The sequence below is a fragment of the Grus americana genome, chromosome 4, assembly GCF_028858705.1.
Source record: "Grus americana isolate bGruAme1 chromosome 4, bGruAme1.mat, whole genome shotgun sequence".
Taxonomy (NCBI): domain Eukaryota; kingdom Metazoa; phylum Chordata; class Aves; order Gruiformes; family Gruidae; genus Grus; species Grus americana.
The window spans coordinates 69,816,634-69,840,827 of NC_072855.1; the positions used below are offsets into that span (position 1 = coordinate 69,816,634).

The following is a 24,194-nucleotide window of genomic DNA, read 5'->3' on the forward strand; positions in this document are numbered from 1 at the left end:
AATGATCTGTCTGGAGGCAAAGAAATGAGTCTGTTCTTGTGAGACCAGTCAGCTGGAAGCCGGGTGGCAACGGCGGCTTTTTGCTTGAAAGAAAACAGGTTAATCTTATTTAGATTAACAAAGTTGCTTTTTTTTTTTTGGTATCAACAGCATGCAAGACTAAGGCCGTGGTACTTCCTTACACAGCTATTGACAGAACACTTTGTATCCTGAGGAGCTCTTCAAAGAGGGGCGGCTTGTTTACATTTACTCCTTTTTGATTTTGCTTCATAAACATACATAGCTGTCCTGTCACTGAGCAAAGAGAGGTGTGCTCCAGCTTACTCGGATTACTGGGATTGTACAAAGCGTTCCCAAAGCTGAGATGGAATGCAAATAGCCAGCTAGCCATCACTTGAGAGAAAATGATAAGATAGAGAAAGCAAGCACTTGTTAACAGAAAACAAGAGCTGTTTTTACATCCTGCCTTTTCATTATCTCAGTAGAGAATGGTCCTGGGTCATGTTCATGCCTTAACTGTGGTGAAGTAGAAGGGCCTTATCCTTCACTGAACCACAGACTGTTGCTGAGTTAATATGGTCTAGTGCTTAACAAAACGCTGAATGAAGCTGGTACGATCAGGCCGTACAAACAGAATGCTGCAGAGCAGCTCCCCATGCGTCATGGTTTGCTCCAAGGCCTTGTCTTTCCCGGGCTTCTGTGGTGATGGTGGTGGTTGCTTTTTTGTACCTCCTGGGTGACTGAACCAAGCAAGGCAGCATGACTTGTTCAGGCACACGGCTGGCAGCATCTCTCAGTCCCACAGACCCCGTCCAGTGCTTGCGTGGGGTGCTGACACTGTGGATATCACCACTGGCTTTGTGAGAGAGACCTTAGAGATGGGAATTTCCATACCCAGGTTCGTTTTTAACCATTTCAACCTTTGGCACAAAAGTCACCTCAGTAAATTCTTCCCCTGAGAAAGGTATTTCTCTGAGAACCGAGACATTAGGTGAGGCTGCAGCCAAGGTGCCCTGTGGTTGCCCAGGGCTGGTGAGGCATGCTTGGGAGCCACGAGAGCATCAGGCAGAACAGCACTGAGAAACAAGGACAGGCAAGACCTGAAAGAAAAGGATTCTCTCTCCATTCACTTGCCCTGGAATTGGTGCCACAATCCGTGTCTAGATTTTTTAATGGAAAAGAAAACCTGTGTTGGATCCATGTTCTATTTTGTGATTTATCTCTTTTGAAATGGATCTGACAACTGTTAAAATTTCTGAAAGCTTCAGAGGAGGAGGAGATCTCTGTTCTCCTTCCTCAACCCTTCATGTGCATGTGGTCCCCAGCTCGCTCTCCTCAGATTTCTCCCCCTCCCAACTACTCCTCGTGAGCATAAGCTTTGGGAGCGGGAACGGGATGTATCAATTCAGTATTATCCCAGCAAGAGAAGAGCCTCCTCTATTGCTATTTTTAGCTCGGCGGGTGCACCCTGCCTGCCATGAACTCAGTACAGTGAAGTGTTTAATTCAGCCTCCTTGCTCATTTAAAAGAAGGCTGTTGAGCGCTCTGACCACCACAGCTCCACTTTTACAGCTGGCCGTAAATTTCCGAGTGTGCAGTGATATCTTTAGCTTTGACTCCAGAGATTTCCTGTTGAGCTGCAAGATGCAATCCTGCAAGCGCGCTAAAGCTAAATATACCCTCTCGGGCTGACACGCAGCCAAACAAACAAGGGCAGTGTCAACATGAGTTTTTTCCAGTGCTGAACGGGTTGAGTTATTCTGGAGGAGGCGGGGCCTAGTTCAATTAATTAGGCAATTAAGTTTGTTTTGGCATTTAAAGAATCTTTGGACTTCTTTCTGCGTTAATCTTGTTTGTATTCCCATAGAAAAGACCATATGACCTAGGTTGCTCCACTGCACTCTGCACTCAGCTTTGACTACCGAGTCCCTTGTGGATGAAGCTTTTCATCCTGTAGGCAATGAATTTGGCTTCAGAAAAATGTTGTAGCTTTTCATTTGCGCTAGTGGGCATGGCCACACACAGCCTTTGAGAAAGAAGAAAAAATTAATTTTGAAGCAGTCTAAGATTAGTGAGGGAAAATAACAGTAAAAACATGTAAATGAGACACATGGCGGTGGCTTGTTTCTCTTCCTAGTGCCAGTGCCAAACTGGTGCCACACGCTCGGAGTGATTCTTCCGAGTACAAGCTTGGGAGCAGGAATATCTTTGCTTTCTGAATTTTTAGAGGTGATTTTATTACGACGTGGCTGTTAACAGTCAATGTGCTCGTCTTCATTTCATGTAAGACGTAGGATGTATTTTTAGGCCATAAGAAAGTTTTGAGGGGAGGAAAAAAGCTAATGAGTCTTTTTGGTCGTATGCGTGGCTTTTGCCACTGTATATCTTCGATCCTTTCCTCTTGTAAGCAGACGTGTCCGTGCCCAGCACCTGCTGACGATGCAGCAGGCCTTTCTCTTCTGCAGCTGCATTTGGCTGTTGATCTGTGTGAGCTTGCTGTTTGGTTTTGAGAAGGGAGGTTGCCACCAGGTGAATGTTAGCTAAGGCTAGTGGCTAGCCAAAGGAGCTGGAGTTTGCTGCAGGATTGTTTCTGAAAAGTCAGGGAGAGGAAGAATGGGGTTTATTTATGGTTGTCTTTTACCTGGGCATCGTCACTACACCATTCTTCAGGTGGTGGTGTGTTTATGCTTTTTAAGAAAGAAATGTCTCCTCATATGCAATGAGAATACATACTACTACCTCAGCTCAGAGTAACAGATGATTTTGGAAGGAAGCCAGCAGAGAAAACATGCCACTTGCAGTTAAATAAAGATAATAATGCTAATTGATGAGTATAGGGCAACAAGACACATTGCTAATGTGTTGTGCTTGTTAAGGAGCTGATTTTTTTGCAGTGACAAACTGAATGCTGAAATCTGCCGATTCTGTTACAATTTGAAGTTGTCTGACAAAGTTAGGCATGTATCACCGTGCCGGCTAAGAATCACAAACCTTTTTATAAAGCTGAAGTGCCTTACTAGGGTGCACAGTTATTCAGATGACGGTACGTGGAAGTGTGAGCACTGCAATTAAGTTGCTGGAGATGTCCATGAGGTGTAAGCAGCACGGCACTCGGGAGTCCTAATGCTTCTGTCAGTGGCGTGGCCTTCCTGCCTTGCCACTGGGTTTCTCACAGGGAATTCCCCAGATCACACCCTGATCATTGGCCATCTCTAGCAGTCCCTAAGTTGTCTTGGAGAAGAGGTCTGACAAGTTTGGAAAGGTCTGGAATCAGCCCACTGAAAGCACAGTAATTTGGTGAATATTAGCTTGGCGTTTTTCTAAAGGCAAACCCCCGCGGCATTTCATTCACAAATGGCTGTCGGAACGTGAGTAAAATCTTGCTGTCTTTGTGCCTAGCTGTGATAACATTTCCTTACCGGCATCTTCTGCTACCTGTTTCCCAGAACTTGTTGGTCCCTTTTGGCAAAGCCCAGGAAGATGCCAGCACTGGGAGGGACAGTGAACCTGGTGGATGCCACAGTTGCCAGTGTTGCAGATGGTATCTCAGTGTTACATGTGTGTTTTCATGCATAATATCTAGAAAATCAGGTTTGGAGTCATTAGGTTGAAGTCAAGTGAAAATTCAACAAAATGTTTCCACACAAAGGAGGCAGCTCAGCATTTTCAGCGGGCTGCCATGGAAGTACCTGAATGCTTTGATTTTTGGACACTGAGAAGCAGACATGGGTCTGCAGAGACTCACAAAAATTGTGACACTCCTAGTAGTCGTGAAAGCATCTTTTATCCGAAACTTTATGAAACTAGCTTACCTGCTGGCATATGGCACAGGAATCTCACCTCACCTGGTTTTTAGGTGAATATTTGATTACCGAGTTTGCTAACTAAGCAACAGTGCTGCTGAAACCAGTGATCCAGACCTGTTAAACCTGTCTTCAGTAAGAATCATGATTCATTTAGGCGCTTCCTAGTATGTTGCCAGCTTATTGCAGTGTTGTAGGTAGTTTTGGAGGAAAAGATTTTAAAGATGCTAATGACAGAGTTACAGCTACAACCTAAGGGGAGGGGGAGCTAAACAAAAGAAGGATTCATTAGAGAACAAAAGAAACACTGGAGGCTTTGAACCTAGGAGTCTCCCACACATTAACTAGGTGTACTGCCAATGTGCTACAGATGTGCGTTACATGAACACATAAGGTAATGATATGTCTACAAAGGGCTGAATGCATCTGTTTGATGTTTTGTAGTGAATTATATTTAAGCAGGTGGGAAGCTGCAAACTCCCCAGTCCCTCCATATGTCAGAAATAAGATATTAAGAGGTCCAAAGATATCTTCTGCAGTTTTTGTAGAATCACAGCTGATGGCCACACCATGTGTTGGTAAATTGGAGCCCTGCTCTACTGTTGGGAAGTACAGCCTGTGGTTTCACAGAGGCACCATTTGCTTTTCTTTGTGAAGGGTCTGAGGTATCAGCTCTCTGTTTTTTGAATACAGGCTGTTTTTTGAATAAAGTAGCTGGAAGGAAGGAGGCAACCCATATCCCTGGAGATTTCAGGGGCTCTGTCTTTTCATGCCTCGCCAGGTGAATACTGGAGGGATGTTCAGAGGGGGGCTGAGAGAGGAGAGCCCCACTGGGCTAAAGTGAGGTTGGACCCTTAGTAGGATGGGGCTAAGGATATCTCAAGGGAAGCAAGAAAGGGGATGGGATTCTTGCAACTGCAGAAAAATTAGGGTCAGAATGAAAGTACATTACAGATACCTATTTGTCAGTAGAGATGCAATCAAAATGCTCCATTAAAAACCCAGTTCTTCAGATTTAGATTTATTTAGATCTAGGTGCGTCTGTATAGTTTCTCTCATGCTGTTGCATCTTTAGCTATTGTGTATTGGTCTCTCATTGAGCATTTGAATATAAAAGGTATTGAGGCTAGCTAGGAAGATCTTTAATTGTAGGTTGTTCTTTTTTTACTGTACATTATGAAAAAAACGGAGTAAGGAAATGTGAACACTGGGCTAGATGAGGTCACCAATAATCTATGCACGTGCCAATCCCATTAGCTCCTTTGGATTTTGCACTGTATGGGCCTAAAGAAAATATGGCCTAAAAATAGCTGTCCAACTTTACGTGAAAAGGAGTCAGCCAAACCTTCCTTCAGCTGAGTCGCAGCTGCCTGAGCGTTTTGAGCAGTGGTAATAGAAAGCTGCAGTATGGAAGCTCTTTCCTTTTCTCAGGAGACTCGATTTTACAAAGGATAAAGAATGATGGATGAGAGATCTGCCCTGTTTTCAGTTAAATAACTTCTAATACCACCTAAGAGGAAGCAGAGAGATTCTGTCATCCCATCAGCATGTTAGATACGTGCAGAGGCCAGCCTTGATTTGGTGGCTGGGATTTTCAGTCACCAGTACTCTTCCACTTTTATTTTTTCAGATCAATGTGCAGTTTTGCATTGGCATTCTGGGACATGGTCAAATTCACAGTGATGGTAGGGCTAATGGTTATATTAACGAAGGGCATCATCCTTTGCAAACAGTGGTTTGGGTTTTTTTCTTAATAACTTAAACAGGACTTTTCTGAGGTTTCCATTTTTCTATTCCAGTTCCTTTTTTAACGTATTGAGATAATGAAATTATAAGGATGAAAGTGGGGGCAGGGGGAACCCAACTCAAAGTCTGCAAAATAATTGCTGCATTTTTTTCAAAAAAAGTCTGTAGTTTTCATTCACATTGATGATAGCTCAAACAAGGCACCGCAGTTGAGTGGCAACTGCACCAATTAGCAGTGCTGCTGTTGGTTTGTGAATTGCATGTGAAATGTAGAATTTGTCCAGAAGTGCTAATGCAAATTGCTCAACAAAAATGTGCCCTCTGTGTCAAGTCTTTTCACTTGTTCTGACACACTGATGTCTTCTCAGATTTCTCTGATCGGCAGATCCCTCTCTCAGTTGACAGCTACCAGAGCTCATAAAGTAATGGAAATATTTTTTTGTTGCCATTAGCTGTGTTTCTGCTAAGAGGGCTACAAGCTACTGCTGGGACCGGTTACTTGCTATACAACATAATTTTAACTTTTGTTTATAGGGTGTTGGACTTCACATTTCTAGAATTAAATGCCAAAAGCTCAGTAAATGTCTAAGATTTTACCTGCACAGAAGTTCAAAGACCTGGTGTCTGCCACGACAGTAATTTGGTCACTTTGCATGTGTTCAGCATCCTCTGTTATTGTATATGGTGATAACCTTTGTGCCTTACCGTATGAGGCTGAGTTACAATTGCCGTGGGAACTGTAACTTAGCATTTCCTGACTTTTTCAGCATACAATATCTCATCCTAATACTGCGTCCTTTAAAAGAAGAAGTGGAGCAAGGGCACATTGAAATGTTGGCGTTCTTGCATCTACACAATATAAAATAGCATATTTAGTTTAAGTTGTATTTGTAAGTGCTGGCACTATGGTGGGTAGCACCTCTGAGTCGTAGTCACAGTTTAGGAGTCCCATTGTGCTAGGCTCCCTGCAGATGCAGGATGTAAATATATTTCCTTCCCCCCAAATGCTTCCAACCTAAGTGTAAGATAAGAGATAACACAGGGAGACAAACACACCAGGGAGTGCAAGGAAACATAAAAGAATGCTGGACATCATGGAGACAGGAATTTCTACAAACTTCTACAAATGTAACTATACTGGGAGCAGAGTTCAGGGTCAAATTTGTATGATTTTGAGAATCTCCTCCCAAAAATGAAATCCAGCAGGGAGAAAAGCATGAAGGCACTTCTAGCTAAAATGTAACGTGTGGAAAAGAGTGGGTCGTGACGGGGTGACGGAATGTCTCAGCAATGAATGAGAGATGATGTGTGAGGTGGCATATGCTGCAGCTGGATTTGAGAGCAAGGGAGGGGGCTGAAATCCAAAAGAAGGGGAAGCCGAGAGAGAGTTGCAAAGAGAGAGATGGCACAGTCAAGATGGCAGGCAAAGAAAATGACCTGGGCAGCAGCACTCTGGCTGTCTGCAAGCAGGGTAAGATTGCAACCGTCAGGGTGCAAGGCAATGAGAGCCTGGCTGTGGGACTCTGCAGGGAGGGTTGAGGCAAAGATGACAACCAGGTTATGGGCTGAGTGACAGGCAAGTAATGGTGTTGTCCATGGGGACTAAAGAAACAGGAAGGAGAGGAGACCTAGGGAGTAGGATGAGAGCCTACTTTGAGCTTCAGCTGACAGATATCCACAAGATGATCCCAGAGGCAGGGCATGAATTTAGTTGGAACAGACGGGAACTGGCCAGGGACAGGGAGGTAGGTCTGTGAGTTGCTGGTGTACCGAAGGTCCTTGAATGTGTATGGAGAGTGAGGTTATTCAGAGATATGAGTGAGAGGGAAAGGAGATGAGGACGCAGACCCACAGAACGGCAGCAGGTGGGAGGGTGAGTAGTGATGAACTAGTCTGAGTAACACTAAGCAAGCAACTGAAGGTGTTGGAGTCAAGTAGGAGCACTGGGAAAGGAGGACGAGATTTCCAGTGGAGTGTGGTCAGCAGCGCCGGAAGGAGCTGACAGGCTGTGGCAGCGAGCCTGGCGTAATGGTGCAGAGCTGCAGCCAGACAAAGGATATTAGAGACTCTGTGATACTGGTTTCTGCAACAGGCAAGAAGTGAAAGCCTTTTTGGAAAAGAATCTATGTTAGAGATGGAGACTAAATTCAGTCTAAATCATTTAAATCATAGGCAGCACACTCGATAAGCTTAGAGATGACAGTGAGAAGAGAGATAGGATGAGAGCTGGAGAGTCACTTGGAGTCAAGGGTTGTTTGGATTTTATTTTTTTTTAAAAGCACGAAGATAAGGTATTCTTGTGCTGCGAGGGGAAGGAGTGAGAGTGAGATATAAAGGAGGCGGCAGATGGGGGCAAGAGAGATGAGAAGACAGGACGCAGCGAGGTCGCCAGGACAAGCAGAAGGGCTGGGGACCACCAATGGGGCCACCGTCTCCATGGCTAGGAGGGGAAAGCCAGGCAGAACATGAAGGAAAGCAAGTGGGGAAGAGAGAGATCATGTCTTGCTTTAAGTCTCTCGTGGGAGAGATCAACTCAATCCTCTGCAAAGACCTGTCTCCAGAGAAGGCAGGAGAAAGGCAGGGCTTGAGGATGAGTCAAAGGCTGCAAAAAGGCAGCTGGGATTGCAGCTGTGAGGGCTGGTTAAGCTGGTGAACATGAGTATGCATTAGGAAGATGGCAGGACAGAAGGAGGCAAAAAAGCATTCATGGTGTGGAGGAAGTAAGAAAAAAACAAACAAGAAAGTTTAAAGCTTAAGAGATAATTGTCTCAGAAGAGGTATCAAGGATATCCAGAAAGCCTCAGATGGCATGAATAAGGGCTTGATTGGCAAAGGAAGCTATGCCTTAGAGACCTGGAAGTCTAGGGATAAAGTCAGTACTGCCAAAAGCTGAGCTGAGTTAGGCCTCACAAAAGAAATTAATTCAACAGGGGAGTTTTCCTTAGCCATATAAATAAAGGAGACTTTAGAGAGAAGGGAGGAACCATGCATTGAAGAGTGTGTCAATGTTAAAGACAACCTAGACATAGCCCAAATCAGAGTATCTTGTCTCAGTTTTCACTGGGGCTAAGAAGATTGAATGTCAAAACAAAGGCCAGGTGGCTAATGGAAACACAAAGACCATGTCCACAGTGGAAGAAAAAGCAAAAGAGATTCAAGTACTGGAATTAGGTGATCTGGGTAGCCTGGATTCGAGGATGTTAAAAGAAGTAGCTTGTGAAATCACAGACCTGGCTTGCCATCCCAGCCACCTCAGCTTATCAGCAGCTAGTTATTTGAAACCACAGCAAAGATAATGTGGCTTTGCTGGGCAGCTGCTGTGGAAGACCACTTCCCTTGGTCTTGCTGGCTACCTTTTGGAAACATTTGGCTCTTGATTTTAGACTGAAATACCACCTGCAGAGAGGCTGCGTGGACAAGCGCCTGCAATCAAAGACAAGGGAGTTATTCCAACTCTTTGAAGTCAGTGTCAGACGGGGAAGATCACGGAGTTTATGCATGAATTTGTACAGATGACCATTCCTCGTAAGCACCAATGCGTCTGCTTTGGTGCTTTTATCAGTCACACTCATCATCTGCCAGAGCCCACCAGAAAACTGAGGTACGGCATGTACATGGCATGCTTTCCCTCTCTGTTTCTCATGGGCATGGAGCAGAAAGAACCCCTCACTTCACCCAAGTCCTTCTGGTGTGTGATCTTCCTCCCATGGGGGCATGATGTGAATGAGCTAGAAGAGAGTAGTATTAAAGGAACAGTTGTGCTCTGCAGATTGTTCACTTGCAAAGCAAGTTGTGCCAGGAAATAACAATAAAGATAATGCAGCTTTACTGTGAGTACCAGGGACGTGGCATACGTGTTCCCTGACCCCTCACCGCATTTCTGCCAGGCCAGAAGCCAGCAACAGAGTCAGCGACAGTGCAGGGGAAGTCCCTGGAGGCATGCAGAAAGAGGGCTACTTTGTGGAGAGCCCCAAACATTTGCTCTAAATTTTTCTGTGGATTTTTTTTTTTTTTTTTTTGCCTTGGCAGAAGCAATGACATGGGGCAACTGCAGCCTCTTCCCAGTTTTTGAGGTAAGGTGCCTTCTGCATATGGGAAGGAGAGCATATGGCCCACTGTGTTTATTTCTCAGCCAGGATTCTTTCAGGCTTGGCAAATTACATGCTGCTTGCTGAGGAGCAACACAAGTGCCAAGTTTGAATTTCTAAAAATGAAAGGGATTTCATTTATCACAGCACAGAGAAAAGGATCTGAAAAACGCCCTTAAGTGTGAAAAATACCTTTTGTTTATGCTCAAACAAACCAACCAAGGGGAAATTTAACAAAATTTCACCTAGAGTAAAAAAAACAACTCCGCAATCATCCGCAGGAGACTTCAGGCAGCTTCTGCCAGGCGTGAGCTAGAGCCAGGCTCCGTGAAATACCTCAACAACCAGTGAACTCCATGGGGTACAAGGTGATAATGTGGTACAGGCTCGGGCCATTAGAAGGAAAGGGGCTGCCTGGTAATGGGTTAGTGTTTCCTGCTAGAGAGCTCCATTAGAGCATCTTTTCCTCATACTTTTGCTTTTTCCAGGCCCCACGTTTTTCCTTGTGTTTGCTAGAAGCTTTTCTTTCTCTTACAGCATTTATTTTTATTGTGTCATTTTCCCTCTGTTCCCCCTTTTCATTGGCCCTTTGCGACTGTTTGTTTAAACCATTTGCCTGCTTTCATCTTCCATTTTTCTTCTCTCCCCTTTCCCGGGGACTCTCTAGCTGTGATTATCCTTACGCTTCACATTAGCTTTCCTCCGTTCTGCTCCAGGATGGACTCAAACGGCATTGATTAAAGCTAAAACCTTTAGCAGGAGAATTTCTAACAGACACTGGCTTCTTTGGGGTCCAGCTGCCTCTGTGACCCCAGTTCTTGCTCCGCTTTGCTCCCAGACCAGCTTCCAAAGCCGCGGGAAATTTGACAGGGCAGGGCCAAGCTGGCACCGAGGGGGCAGTTGCAGCCCCTCTGGAGTGGCCTGATTTGTACCTTTGAAAGTCCTCAGCTATGCCTGCGGTAGAAGGCAGTGGGGTGTAGAAAAGCTATGGTGTGGGCTGGCTTTTCAACTCTCTCCTCCTGCCTTTTGCTCCCTGATGGTTGCTGCTTGCTTTCAGAGTGGTAGGGCACGCTGTGAAATGCCATGATGGCACAGCTTCACGCAGCAGTCTTTGAGGGGAGTAATTACAGCCTTCATAATATGCATAAAATATAAGGTTGGGCACTTGGTGTTTCTTCAAATCCTCGCACTCCTTCCCTCCCTGCCACCAGCCCTGCTCAGGGGCCGGCACTCAGAAACCAGTGCTGCGGCTGTGGGCAGGCGTCAGAGAGCACGGCTGCCGAGACAGTGCCAAGAGGCCACTTCGGGGCTGCCTTTGTGGCATATTGGCAGCCCCTTCAGATCTCCTGCCCCCAGACACTAATGCCAGGTGGCTGCTCTTCAGGAAAAGGAGGGCTGCTCCATACTCCTGTGGGGTGGGAGCCGTACGGGGGAGTAACCTCTGAGTAACCGATGAGCTGTAAAACCGCACCCGGGCTTGCCTCACAGAAACTTGTCTGTGCAGCCATTCCTTCTGCGGGTCAAATTAATAGCTGGATTAACCCCATTAGTTCACTCCTGCAAGAAAATTATGTAAAATACCGTTTCACTGGACCATGAACACTGGTGCAAACAGCTCGAGAGCAGGTGAGATTGCAGAGCGGGCAGATTCATTCCCTGGGTGGGAGCATTAGAAGCTGCCTCGCAGATCTGCCGAAGTCGCAGGAGCTCTGTGCCTGCTCAGTCTCAGCTCCTCTGGGCCAGGTGGTAGCACAGTCACTAGCCCCTGCCACACACAGCATGTATGGGGCATATCCATGGGGGCTTGCCCAGGACCGCGAGGTGTGCAACCCACAGGTGACCGAACATGTAGTAGGTGATAACCATAGCCTTGCAAGAGGCTCAGCTTGAGCCAGGACTTATAACTCAGTAAAGCACATAAGAGGAGCTCATCTTGATTTTACACTTCATAAATATTTTTGTATTTGTATACTTATTTCTCCCTTTTTTTTTTTTAAGAGATGTATGTAAAGTCTATTTTGCGTTTAGTTTGGGCTGATCCACTTTTTTCTCTCCTAAAAATAATAAGACCAATAAAAAATTGCAATTACAAGGAAACTAGTTATTTGAGATAAATGAACACTTCTCCCTCAGCGCACAAACCCAACCATTATATCGTTACGCTCCGTACCTTGGAACTAGCTGGTGAAACTGAGGATAAACAAAACTGAAAAGCAGGAGTGATTTCCCCTGCAAAGGTTTCTTTCTTGGGGGAGGGCAGAAAACACCAGAGTTGTTGTTTGTAAAAGAGGAAATGAGTCTGGTTTAATTATGCCGGTTGAAGTTCAATAGTGTTCCATTGAAATGCTGCATTTCTGAATCCCACCAGCACTGCTCAGGATCTGTGGAGTCAAAGCAGAAGTGAGTGCACGGGGAGGCAGGGCTTTGAGATGAACTTCTGATGGTCTTTAGCTCTTAAATGGTATTAGAAAAACAGTTGCTTGTTGTAGAACTCTTTGTTATCTACTTAGTTACCAGAAATGAAGAAATTAGTCCCTCTGATGAACAAGCAAAAATACACAGAACTAATAGTCTGACAGATCCGGTTTGTTCTGTGGAAAGAATAAACTGTATTGAAAACACGGGGAGGAGAGATGCAGGCGAAGGGAGGTGAAAGGAAAACAAATTGGCTGCATGCAGAGGTCTGGTGTCAAACGTCAGAGGGATCTTGTTCTCTCAGATACTATATGAAAGACCATGGCAACCAGGGGCCCGGGGAGAGAGGAGAGGGTTGTAGCCCCTCCCTGAGACTGGATGACAGAGGAAATAGGTGAAGCAATCCGCTCTGCAGAGCCTGCTGCCGGAGTCAGAGTTGTAAACCAGCATATTCTGTCCCTTCGTCCTGTTCACGGGCTCTTTCAAGGCAAAAAAAAAAAGACTGAAATGAATGGGTTTGGAATTAATTCCCTTAGTCTGTCAGATGGTACCATTCTGCGAAAGGTGGCTTTGCTTTTGGGCAGCCTGATTTAGAGAGAGGGATTAAGATCCCTGCCCCAGACACAATAAGTAGCAACATTACAAGGAATTTAATAGAAACATTTTGGGGGGGAATATAGGGGACTGTGCTTTCAGGCTGCTCTGAAAACCCTGGGGTAGAGATGATGTTTTACTGTGACACAGTATATGGAAATGGAGTAATATTTTTGATCCCTGTAATAGGTTGGAGATCCCCCTTTTTAATGCACGCACGCAGTAGGTAAGAGCCCCAGGATAAAGGAGCAGTGCCTGTCAGCCTAGCAGCAGCAGCATGGTGCAGGAGGGCCAGCTGCCTCTGCGGGTGCCGGGGAGCAGCAGCAGCTCAGAGCCGTGCAGAGGTGAGGGCAGACACTGCTGTTGTGTCTTGTGCATCGCAGGCCATTCAATCGTACTGTTGTGTTTATCCAGAAAATCTGTCATCCTTGAAGGCATCAAAACGTGGAGATCTGCCATTTCTGATGGGTAATGAAACCATAGTGTAAAAATGTGATTCTTCTTTCTGATTTGAATCTGTCTTCAGCTTCCAGCCCTTGTATCTGGTTTTGCCTTCTTCACTGGATAAAAGAACTCTTTAAAGGATTTCTTCCCTCGTGAAGGTATTTTTATATGCCATGGTCAAAGCATCTCTCTGTTTTCTTTGTGGTAAGCTAAATGGATTGAGCTCTTTAAGTCACTCACTGGCAGGCACTTTCTGCCTCAAATAATTTTCGTGTCTTCTTTTTCTGCTCTGACTCTAAAATGTAGATGTCTGATTGTATACATTTTTCTAGTATTGTTCTTCTAATGCAGTATGCAGGATAAGCCACCTCCTGGCTTCTGTTTGCTCTTCTGCTCTTTGTATATTCAAGGATTGCATTAGTTCACGTACTGCAGAACGGCATTGTGAATTTATGTCCGATTGTCCATTTTGCACGTTTAACACCCTGCTTTCAAGTGTCTGCTTCCCGCCACGTTTTGGGAAAGGCTTTGTTCCCAGACATGGAATACCCATCCTTTGTCGATTTCTGCCAGCAGTTGCCTGGAAGAGCCCCCTTTTCCCCGGGGGTCCCGCTCTGCCCCCCTGGCTGTCAGCAGGAGCAGAGCTGACTCACCATGCCCAAGGGCTCTGATGACCAGGCTGTGCATGGAGGGCCGATGCATAGGCTTGGCTGGTCCCTGCCTGTGCTTACCCATGCCCAGCTGCTCAGCTCTGGGGGCATCAGCTGGTAGTCGTTCTGCTTGTTCTGAAAGAAAATTGTGTGATTGCTTTTAGCTGTAGTTGGGAGATTGAATGACATACAGAAGGAATAAATCACTGCTTGGTAAGGAAAAAGCATGTAAGATTTGAGACAAAGAGGAAAATACCTTTTCCACTCCCCTTTGTTCTCTTTTTAAAGTCACTTATGTTTACTGTGCATAACTGTATGTAAATGCACACGCATCACCCCTGAACTCCTGTGGAGGATCCCCTCACTCCAACAGATCCCTGGAAATACACTGGGAGGGCACAGGATTTATCTTCCTGTTGTTCAACTAAGGATCAGATTATCAACAGAGGGCAACTCCCATGTAGGTGTTAACTAAGCAGCCACATCCCTACGAAAGTTCATCTTACTGCATGCTCTGCAACTATACAAACCTGTCCAGACATGTTATGCTGACCATTTGGAAATTGTGGCTCTTTTTTGGCTCTGTGACTGGCAGCTTGGCTGTTTCAATACCTGGGTTTGCTCCCAAGGGCCGAGCACTTGGTTCTGTCCCTGGGCTGCTTTAAAAGTGGGTGGCTGAGGCTGCAGAGGTCCCGGCAGGGTCCCTGGGAGGCTTAACCAGGGCCAACATGTGCGTTTGAACTCGCTCTGCGGCACAGCCGAGTCGGAGCAAGAGACCTTGGCACTGTCCCCCCCTCATGTAATCGCCCTTGGTGAGGACCTCGTGGCAGAGCTGCAGCTTCACTGTTCCGGACTGGAGCATGTGTACCTCTGCACAAGCCACAGTTATCAGGAGAGCGCTGTTTGCACCCTGTGAATAGCACACAGTGGCTTTGAGTGGTGTTGAAAGTAGCCAGAGTGAAAATCAGAAGTCACGCTGTACCATCTTCCCAGATGTAACAGGCTGATGAGAGACAGGCTGAGAATACAGTGTGTGCTTCCCATTCCAGGACATCTTGTCACTCTTTTCAGGGACTGCATGCCTGCACCCACACAGGGCACCCCTGTATGCACGTGTCCATGCACACATGAGCACAGGGCCCTCAGGGAAGGAGCCGGGTTGTCCCCTTGCTGCTGCGGATCCCCGGGGATCCCTCCGGAGCGGTGGCAGCCTGAGTCACACGGTGAGTCAGGCTGTGGGCATGGGCTGCCGGGTACCAGCCTGTCAGCTGTGGAGGTGATGTGTAGCCAGGAGCTGGCTAGCTGGGATGCTGATGAGGGTGTCTGGAAAGTGAAGAGGCAGCAGTGCTGGTTAGTGGAGAAAGGAAAACACGGAGAACACCAAGGCAGGGCAGAGAATGTAGGAAGGAGGGACAGCAGGGAACGAGGAGGAGGAGCAGGAGTTCTCAGGGCAGGAAGGCTCAGAGTGCAGTAGGAGGATGAGGGAGCTGGCAGGCAGCACAGGAGCAAAGAGCATTGTCAGTGAAGCTTGGGATTAGTTTGGTTTGAAGCTCTATGACTGTGTTAAGTGCTGCACTTAGCCCGAGTTACTTGACGTGGTGCTTGGCTCCTGTGGTGAGACTGCATCTTGGGCCTTGAGCAGGCATGGTGTGTAAGAGGCAGCCATGTAGAACCTGGCGTTGCTGCTTTCATCACCAGTTCCCAGCCACATGCATGTACCCCCTAGCACACTTCCAGGTTTTGTCTCCGTGCCAGACCTCTGGCGGGAACAGTGGAAGGAGGGTGGGTGTGCACACCCGTGGCCAAATAGCTGAAACAACCCGCAAGCCTGTGTGGCCCTGCACCACTGCCAGGACCGGGCAGGGCTGTACAACCCCTCTCGGAGGCTGACAGCAGCAGTGCCAGGCCATAGAGGCGCTCTTGGTAAAGAGCTCTGCTCCCAGCTGCTACGGAGCATTTTCCTGCCTGTGGAGACCTTTTGCCTGGGCTATGCTCCTGTTTTCAGGACATACAACCCAGGGCTGCTCCTGGTGATGTCATCTGGGCCTTTGATCATTGGTTGGGAAGAGGTTTTGGCAAAAAAAAAAAGGAAAGGAGAAGAAATATTCTGGGCGGGAGGGTGGTGTTCTGGCTTGATGAAGAAGGCCTGGATTTAAACCTGTTATTAAAACTGGAAACAGGAAGTTTTCACTGTGAGTAGGTAAACTCTTGTACCTCAAAATGACTAAACACACAGCGCTGGAAGTAACACCTTTGTGCTAATCTTCATATTTCCTCCAGCTGCTGCACGGTGCACGGGGCTCATGTCAGCTGATGGGGCTCCTTTCAAAGCTTTCTTCCTTTTTAAACTCTGGAATTAACTTATGACATAATACGATACAGAACAGAGTGCCTTCTGCGGCATTACCATGAGGCAAATGCATCCCTCAGCTGTACCCGTGCATGCACAAGAGCCAGGACAGTAGTTCTGCAGTAAGATTGTTTTGAAGGCGATTCAGTGAGGACTTGGGCTGCAGCCCCAGAGGCAGCTGTGTGCTGAGGCTTGGTGGAGGAAGCTCCAAGTAATGTCACTTTACAGCGTGCACTTTGGCTCCCGGGTTTTTCCCCCCCTTTTCTTTTTCCTTGTAGTGGCTGCAGCAAAGGCTCCATTATTTGGCAGCATGGCATTGCTTTTGTCTATAAATGGAAGCAGTTGGCCCGTCTCCCAGTATAACACAAGATAGTCCTGTGCATCAGTTATGCAATCTGTAGCTTGATGACTTCATCAGAAGTTGGGGGAGGGCTAGGGGGTGGTAGGAAAAAGCTTTTACCGTCAGCTCTGCTGGAGACAGCTGATGCCTGTGTCCCCCCCAAAGCAAAGAAAGTGGGAGCTCAGCAACAGGGGTGAGTGAAAGGGCTCAATGCAGGAGCAGCTGAGGGATCACTAGTGGGTGCGTTGCCCTGACCCGGCACGGGGAAGCCTCAGCAGCTGCCACAGCCCCTCGCCCTTTCGGTGCTGCAGGGACCACGCTTGACCAGGTTGTGAAGTGCAGCACGAGTCGTGGACCCGGGGAGAAGTGGATAGAGGAGTGGGGAGGGAACTTTCAAACCAGGGCGGATGTTAAAAAGAGAAAAGAACCTAAATATCGGTGAGCTGCCTTTCAGCAGAGATCCCTTCAGGGAATATCTGTGCAAAGTAGAGATGTGGACAAATTGTATTTTCTTGTTATTTCCTCAGAAGGGTCCTTGAAAACCTGACCTTCATGCAGAAAGGCTGATCCTAATTTCCCAAGCTACGCTCAAGGATTGTTCTTAACCCTTTCATTGACTGGGTTGGGATGGGTGTCATAAGATTACTTTTCTTTGTGTTCCAAATCACACAGTCATTGACATAACTCAAACCATCAATGACACAGATGAATCTAAACCTCACCCTGGAATGCTTTGCACAAAGGAGCCTAAAGTGATACAGGATCAAGTCGGTGGTTTTGAATGAGTACCCATCTCTATACAACAACTCAAAGAGGTTCTAACGAGTAAATGTTAAGGCTGGCACTCTGCAGTGCTCTCTCTGGCTTGCTTAGCCCATCAGAGGTGAAGAGCACTGGTATCACCACCACACGTGCTAGTGGCTTTCCCGAACTTGGCAAAAGGTGGTCCTGCCCTGTGGAGCGATTTTCGCACAGTTTTTTGTCTTACAGGAAGCCAGCCTGAGCTAAACCCAGCGTCACTCATCTCTCCCTCACCAGGCAGTCCCCGTCCATCCCAGGCCATGGTGCAGAGAGCTAGGCGCTGGGACAGTGAGGGCAGGCTGCCTGGTGGCGGGTGTACCTGATGCCCAGGCAGGCAGAGCGTGTGGAGCCAGCCCCGTGGCAAGGGGTGCCGGGGCTGGGGCTCCGGATGTGCCACGCTGGCCGAGCACAGCCTGCGAGTGGACCCAGGGCAAGTCCCTGCTGCGGTTTCTCCTCCAGGACATGGAGCAGTGCTGCTCTGTCACAGGGGCAACGTCCGCGGGAGACTGTGAGGTGCTCAGGTGCTATCGTATGGAAGGTAGATGGGAGAGGAGAGAAAACCCTTAAGCTCTTTTACACCAAGGAGTACCCAGAATAAGGACTGGGGAAACAGTGCTACACCTGCTGCTTTGTAATCAAACCCCCAAATCGTTATTTTTTTTAAACACAGCCCTAGCTGGCCATCTGTTTTTGAGCAAGGCTCCCTCCGTAGTGCTGAAGGGAGGCACGGGGTTGCTGTCAGCTTCGTTTTTCCCTGGCAGCGGGAGAGCCTCACGCTACAGCGGCGCTGAGCTGAGCACGCCGGGCAGGGTCAGAGGCTCCCCCGCCCCGCGCAGTGTTTAACACCCGAGCTCAGGGTACCGCTGCAGACCCCCGTGAACGCTCCCCGCCGGCCCCCCTCACCCGCCCCGGGGAGAGGCCGGTCCCGCTCCGCGCCGGTGGCCGCGCCGCGCCTTGCCGGTCCCCCGCCGGGCGCGCCGGGCCGCAGGCGGGCAGCGACACCTGCCGGCGGGCGGGGGTGGCGGCGCCGGTGGCTGTAGCCTCCCCAGGCAGCGCCGGCGGGCACGGCGGCAGCACCGGGGAGCCAGGGTGGACGCCGGACTTGGGTAAAAACCCGGCCCTCCGCGGGAGTGCGGCGTGCTGCTCGCTGCGACCTGGGAGGGCTCCCGGCCCCCTCGCAGCCACCGGCTGGCGCCTGGTGAGCGCCGGTGGAGAGGGGAGGTTTTGAAATTTACTCCCTAGTCTTCCAACTCATCGTTTTCCCGGTACTAAAAGGCAGCAAATTGGATTAGCAACATAAAGTGAAAGCAGGGTGGTTTTAGAAGGTGTCTGTGGCATCACACACCCTGCGTCCTTTCAGCTATACACTTTTGGTCCGTTGCTGTGGGATGGAAATCTTAAATAAACACATTACGTGGTTAAATCCTGAGATTCTGGTGCAATATAGGGGGAATCAATGCTGCCAGCTCCTGCTATTCATTGTGTGTGCCTAAAACCTCGGCTCCTCAATCCAGAGGACTGTGTGAAACTGCTGTTATGGAGGAAGGGAAATGGAGAGAAAATATATTTCTTGTCTCCATGATGAGGGAGGAGAAGTTTGGAAAAACATTACTCTGAAAGTTACCTATCCTGAATGAAAATAAACCTAGTACACAACTTTATTATTTTATTATTAACGAATTGTAAAGTGCTCTTGCTTTATCTGTGGGGGCTTTGAACTCCAGGAGAGAAGAGGAACCTGCCACCTGCTCCCTGTGGGGAACAGCCTGGGGCTTGGTCACAAGCCACGAGTATCTTTCTGAGGACTTTTACTTTCTTCAAGCTCCAGTCTTTACCCACAGATTCAATGTTTCTTGTTAACGAGCCACAATTACCCTTGCCCATGGAGCACCCCGAGTAACGAGGCCTTCTCCCTCTCTTTGCACAGGAGCAGCATCAAGTGGGATTGTCTCGGACCACAGGGCCTATGCAGCCTTCTGTCCCACCAGGCTCCAGCAGTGTGGTCACAGGCACGAGCTCTGGGGGTCCCTTCCTGGGAAACCAACCTCAAGCGGCCATCATGAAGCAGATGCTGATTGAGCAGAGAGCCCAGCTCCATGTGATAGAGCAGCAGAAACAGCAATTTCTAAGAGAGCAAAGGCAGCAGCAGCAGCAGATCCTAGCGGAGCAGGTACAGTATCCCTTTGTCTCAGGGGCTGCAGCGTGTGCTGGTATGAGAGCATGAGCGCTACAGTCAGTGCAACACCAACCCTTCCTTCTATATAATTGGTAATTCTCTCTCTGTGGCTCATACATGTATTTCAGCAATGGTTATCAAAGAAAAGGCATCTGTCTCAGTCCTACCATTAGCTTGACAAATATTACCCATGTTCGCAGCAGCGGACTGGACAGTCGCATGGGATTTTAGACACTGGAAAAGTTAACTCTTAACCTGGTATCTCATGGTGCATTTACTCTGGTAGAAGCAGACTCTGCTACAGTTACAGTTGTGGTTCTTTTCCCTACCTCTGACAATGGTCTTGCTCTGGCACAAGCTATGTACAGCCACACAGTGATCTGGGACAAAGAATTGATGTGGGTTAAAAGTAACTTAGCAAAGAAGAAAAGTTAGTATTTGCCCAGATCAATTCCTTAATCTGGTTTATCACATACCAGTATGAGTGATTATGTTAGCATAAGGGAGAGGCAGCATCAAGTGGAGAACCAGAAGCTGAAGTGGGAAAACAGTAAAACTGCCTCTTGCAGTGGCAGTGTGGAACTGCTGCACTGGAGCCTGTCATGGGGCTTCTGCAGCTCTTGGGCTTTGCAGTATGGCTGTTAAATTACCCAATCTGAAAGGTGATGTTTTATGCATGTTTAAATCAGCTGTAGTTTAAAAGCAACCCAGGAGAAAGTCTGGAAAGTCACACTGTTCAGTTCCTGTAAGCTCATACCCGAGTTTAAACTTGCAGTCCCCTAACACTACCTAGAGAATGTTCTGATAGTTGCTTTAAGCTTAGCTTCACCTCTCTTGCTGGGGAAATACAGCGTAAGACCTGGGGTCTGCTTTAATTTAAGTTAGAACTTGTGCATGTTGTATAACCACAGAAATACCGATAGCCTTCCCCTCTTCTCGTGGTCCTCTTGAGAAGCAGAAAAATTCACCCCCAATGAACAGGAAGGATACTCCTAGAAGTATTCACAGTAAAGATGCATGAATAGGTTCAGAGGTGAAGAGTGAGGATGTAGTAGTGTTCCCCCACCACGGATTAGGCCAATTCAAGTGCATAAACCCAAGAGCCAGTCACTGACTTGGCTGCTGAAGGCAAGCCTGAAAGCGCTGAAAACCCCAAGTCTGTGGCTGCCAAGCCTGCTGGCATAGATGAAAAGTGACAAAGTCACAGTCCTCAGGCTCCTAGCTTTTGGGTGTTTTGTGCCTAACAAGGTTTCCTTTATCTTTTTGATAGTTTGTAACGTGTATTTATGAACACAGGGATCAGTACTTTTTCCCATCTTCGTGATTTTCTTACACATCCTTGGTTTTGGACATAGCATTTGTACAGCTGCAGATGAAGCACTAAGTTACATCCTTTTAGGAATTGCTTAGTCAAGTATACCCTAGGCTTTGTGAGCTCTGGTAAACACACTCCCTGGTTTTTATAATCGGCCCTTGATTTTGTTCTAGATGTATAAGTATTTATAGAAAATAACCACAGAGGATCTGGGCTGGTGGGGAGGATTGAGGGAGGGAGGCATTTTGCAATCACCTGCTCCCCAAATATCATTCACCAAAGCACAAGAGGAAACGTGCCTTAGTGGCCGTTTCTGCATTGGCCAGAGAATGGTCTGAGGCTGCAGCGCTCAGGTCAGGATGCAGTACCCCTTGCAAATGAGGGCTTCGAGTGCAGAGGTGGAGGGGAGTCCTGTACCAGGAATACAAACCTCCAGACCTTGGCAGGGCTGGGGGAAGGAAAGTGTGTGGCTACAGTTGCCCTTAGAGGTGAGCCAAGTTACCTCCTATCCCTCCCCCTCCTTTCAGCCTGGAGACAGTTAAGTTCGCAGTGTAGAGGTCACGATGAAGTGGTTGTAAGTAAGGAGAGATGATGTTAGCCTCAGTGCTTATTCCTTTTTGAACCAAAAGGAGTCTGTGTGCTGAGTAGCCCAAGTGCTCTCAGGAGGACTCTTCAAATGACTCTGCTTGTCTCTCCAGAACAGCTTGCTAGATAAGAAACGCTGCAGTTCTGCTGCAGTGCTTTTGCCACCAGCCCCTTTCTCGGCTCACTAATTAATCATCTTTTTCTCTTCTGCTTTCTTTCCCTCATTCATTTTCAGCAGTTGCAGCAGCAGTCACATTTGCCTCGGCAGCATCTGCAGCAACAGCGGAGCCCGTATCCGGTGCAACAGGTCAATCAGTTCCAAGGTAAAAGTCAAATTCTTTTTCCTATACTGAGTCAGTGTATGCCCCTGTAGTGGGCATGTGAAAGTTCACGTGTTTTGTGAAGACCAGCGTTTAAGCAGTGCACTGGAATAGGAAGTCGGGCTGTTGCACACTTGCACGTACTGCATATTTTACCAAAGCGGAATGCTCAGGTTTGTGTATTTAGTTACGTTTCTAATTTCCTTTCTGCTCCCCTCAGCGAAAGCTGCGTTTTTCATTTGACATTTCTTTTGCCTCTTTGACATCTGGATTCTATGGATTTATCTTGTTTGCCTGCACTCTCATTATGCCTTTTTTTCAGCTAGTGTCTCTAGCTGTATCTCGGTTTTACTCCTCTTCATTCCTCACTTTATCTAATTTGAGGAGCAGGGAATTTCAGAGAGGTCATCTTTATCAGGAGAAGTGTCTGATAAATGTCAGGTGTGGGAAACACAGTGAAACATCTGAGAAGAAAATGGAGATTTTTTAATGTTCTCAAAAAAAGCAAGTATTATTTCAATGCGCTTGCAGATAACTGAAGAATGTAAGGGAATCATTTTAGTTTAGGAAGAGAAGTTAATTGTGACCTTTTTGGGTGTGAGGTATCAGCTAAATGTCTTCGCTAACCATAGATCCTAAATAGACGTGAAATGAACATGCATTTGTGCTGCATATTCATGATAGTGTCACATAGCTGCAACAGAAAACAAGGGAGACAAGCATATTGCAGTTCTCGTACCCAGGAAGTGAACAGGCAGCCAAGTCTTCTGCTGGTGCATTAGGGTGGCTCCTTCTGTAATCGCCTGCTTGTTCTTATCTTTGGCAGCATAAATTCCATATGAAATGAAATTTTTCCCAGTAATTCATTTGCAAAATCAAAATATATGTGTGTGCACTGCCATGAGACGCACACGTAAAATCTTTCTACATTAATGCTTTTTGAAACCTTGCCTTCAAATGTATTATTTTTTAAAAATGCAGAAGAGAGTTTAGGCTAATCTGACAGAGCAAGGAATTAATTTTCATAAATGAGCTAATTCAAATATAAGTATTTCACCATTTTTCCTGTTTAGTCACAAGAATGTAATCAAGTGCAGTAGGTTATTTGTGAGTGAGACCAGAAGGTGGCCCAAAATCTTAAAATCTGTTGCATCTCTCTTTTAACTGCTTCTTGTCTGATCTCTTGCCACTTACGCTAAGCACGGTAGTTCACAAAAGTAGTATGTGAACCACTTGCTGGTAGTGACTCCTTTGGAGGTTTTCAACTGCCATTTTCAATGGAAAAATAGCTAAAGATGCATTAAGTTTTATCGTTATCTGTACGCTTAAACACTTGGTGGAATCACAGCAAAAAGAGACAGCTTCTAATCACGGAAGAAGGAGGTGATCCAAGAAAGTTTGAGGAGACCCCAGTGCCAATCATTAAGAAAACAGTTTAACTGATAGCATAGATAAAGTAGAAGCTGCTACTACATTTACCCTGTGCAAGTGAGATCCGGATTGTCTTTCTCCATGCTACAAAATGTTTCATTTATCTACATGTTGGAGAGTTGAGCTAAAAGCATCCTCCAGAATCTTATCCCGCTGCAGCAAAAAGGAGACAACCATCCTCTGCGTCATGTGTGCAAAACTGCAGGGATGACATTGCCTTTATTCATACCCTTCATGGAAACCAAGCCAACATAAATAACAGGGCCCCATAGTCTTTATTCTCTGCGGGTGTTCAAGTGTCTTGTCTGCCTTAGGGACAACGTGTAGGGGCTGATTTAAGAACATTCAGATTTTGTTGTACAGTTTATGACTCTGAAAGCCACCATTTTATATTTACATCTTGCATTTAATACTGTTTGAGCTGAGAGTAATTGTGTGCCTCATACTCTGAGAGCTTCACCTGCAGAGTATTTTATTTAGTTTGGTATGGTAGTGACTCAAAACCACAATGAACCCATAGCATAATCAGAGCTACGGTAATTGTTTTTAAATAAAGATAGTAAATACAGAAGCATATTGGCTTCCCAGAAATCAATAGCTCCCACCACCCCGAAAGGAAGACACAAGCATGGTTCAGTTATCTGCCACGGTGTGGAATTTAACAAGGTTAGGATTTCCTGGTTTCCCATCACTGGCCTAAGGTGGAGTAAAATGCGCTTATAATATTGATTCGCTAATACACTCTCCCTGCTTTAAATGTCCACAAAAAACAATTTTTCTTCTTTCCATAGACTTAATCAGTAACAACGATATAGAAAATCCATTCATTTATGCCTCCTGAGCTATTAAAAAATTGATTGGCCTTCTGAGCCTGACATTTCCATTTTCAAGGCTTACTTTTGAAAGACAATGGAGATACTTAAATGATAGCTTCAAGTGGTAAACTGAAGTTCAGCTGCTTTGCTGCCATTGAAGAAGGCCAGTGGAAACTTTCTCATTTGCTTGCTAGAAGCTGAATTAGGCTTAGCTGAAGAAGAGAAGTGCTACTGAATCACAGTGTGGATGCAACGTCAAGTCTTAGGGATTCATTTTTTTCATAGAGGAGAGTGCCTGTTGTCCCTGATCCTGGGGAAGAA

At 46.7% G+C, this 24,194-nt stretch overlaps 1 protein-coding gene across 3 annotated transcripts in view; it reads left to right on the forward strand.

Moving 5' to 3' along the window:
* The window catches only part of MAML3 (mastermind like transcriptional coactivator 3), a 249,240-nt gene that overhangs the window by 220,195 nt on the left and 4,851 nt on the right, over positions 1-24,194 (forward strand). For 2 of the 3 annotated variants that reach the window (XM_054823536.1, XM_054823538.1), the window contains exons 3-4: positions 19,159-19,401; positions 21,543-21,630. In XM_054823536.1, the coding sequence (XP_054679511.1) occupies positions 19,159-19,401; positions 21,543-21,630 (331 nt within the window). The remainder of the gene's footprint in view (positions 1-19,158; positions 19,402-21,542; positions 21,631-24,194) is intronic. The other variant, XM_054823537.1, reaches the window with a different exon arrangement.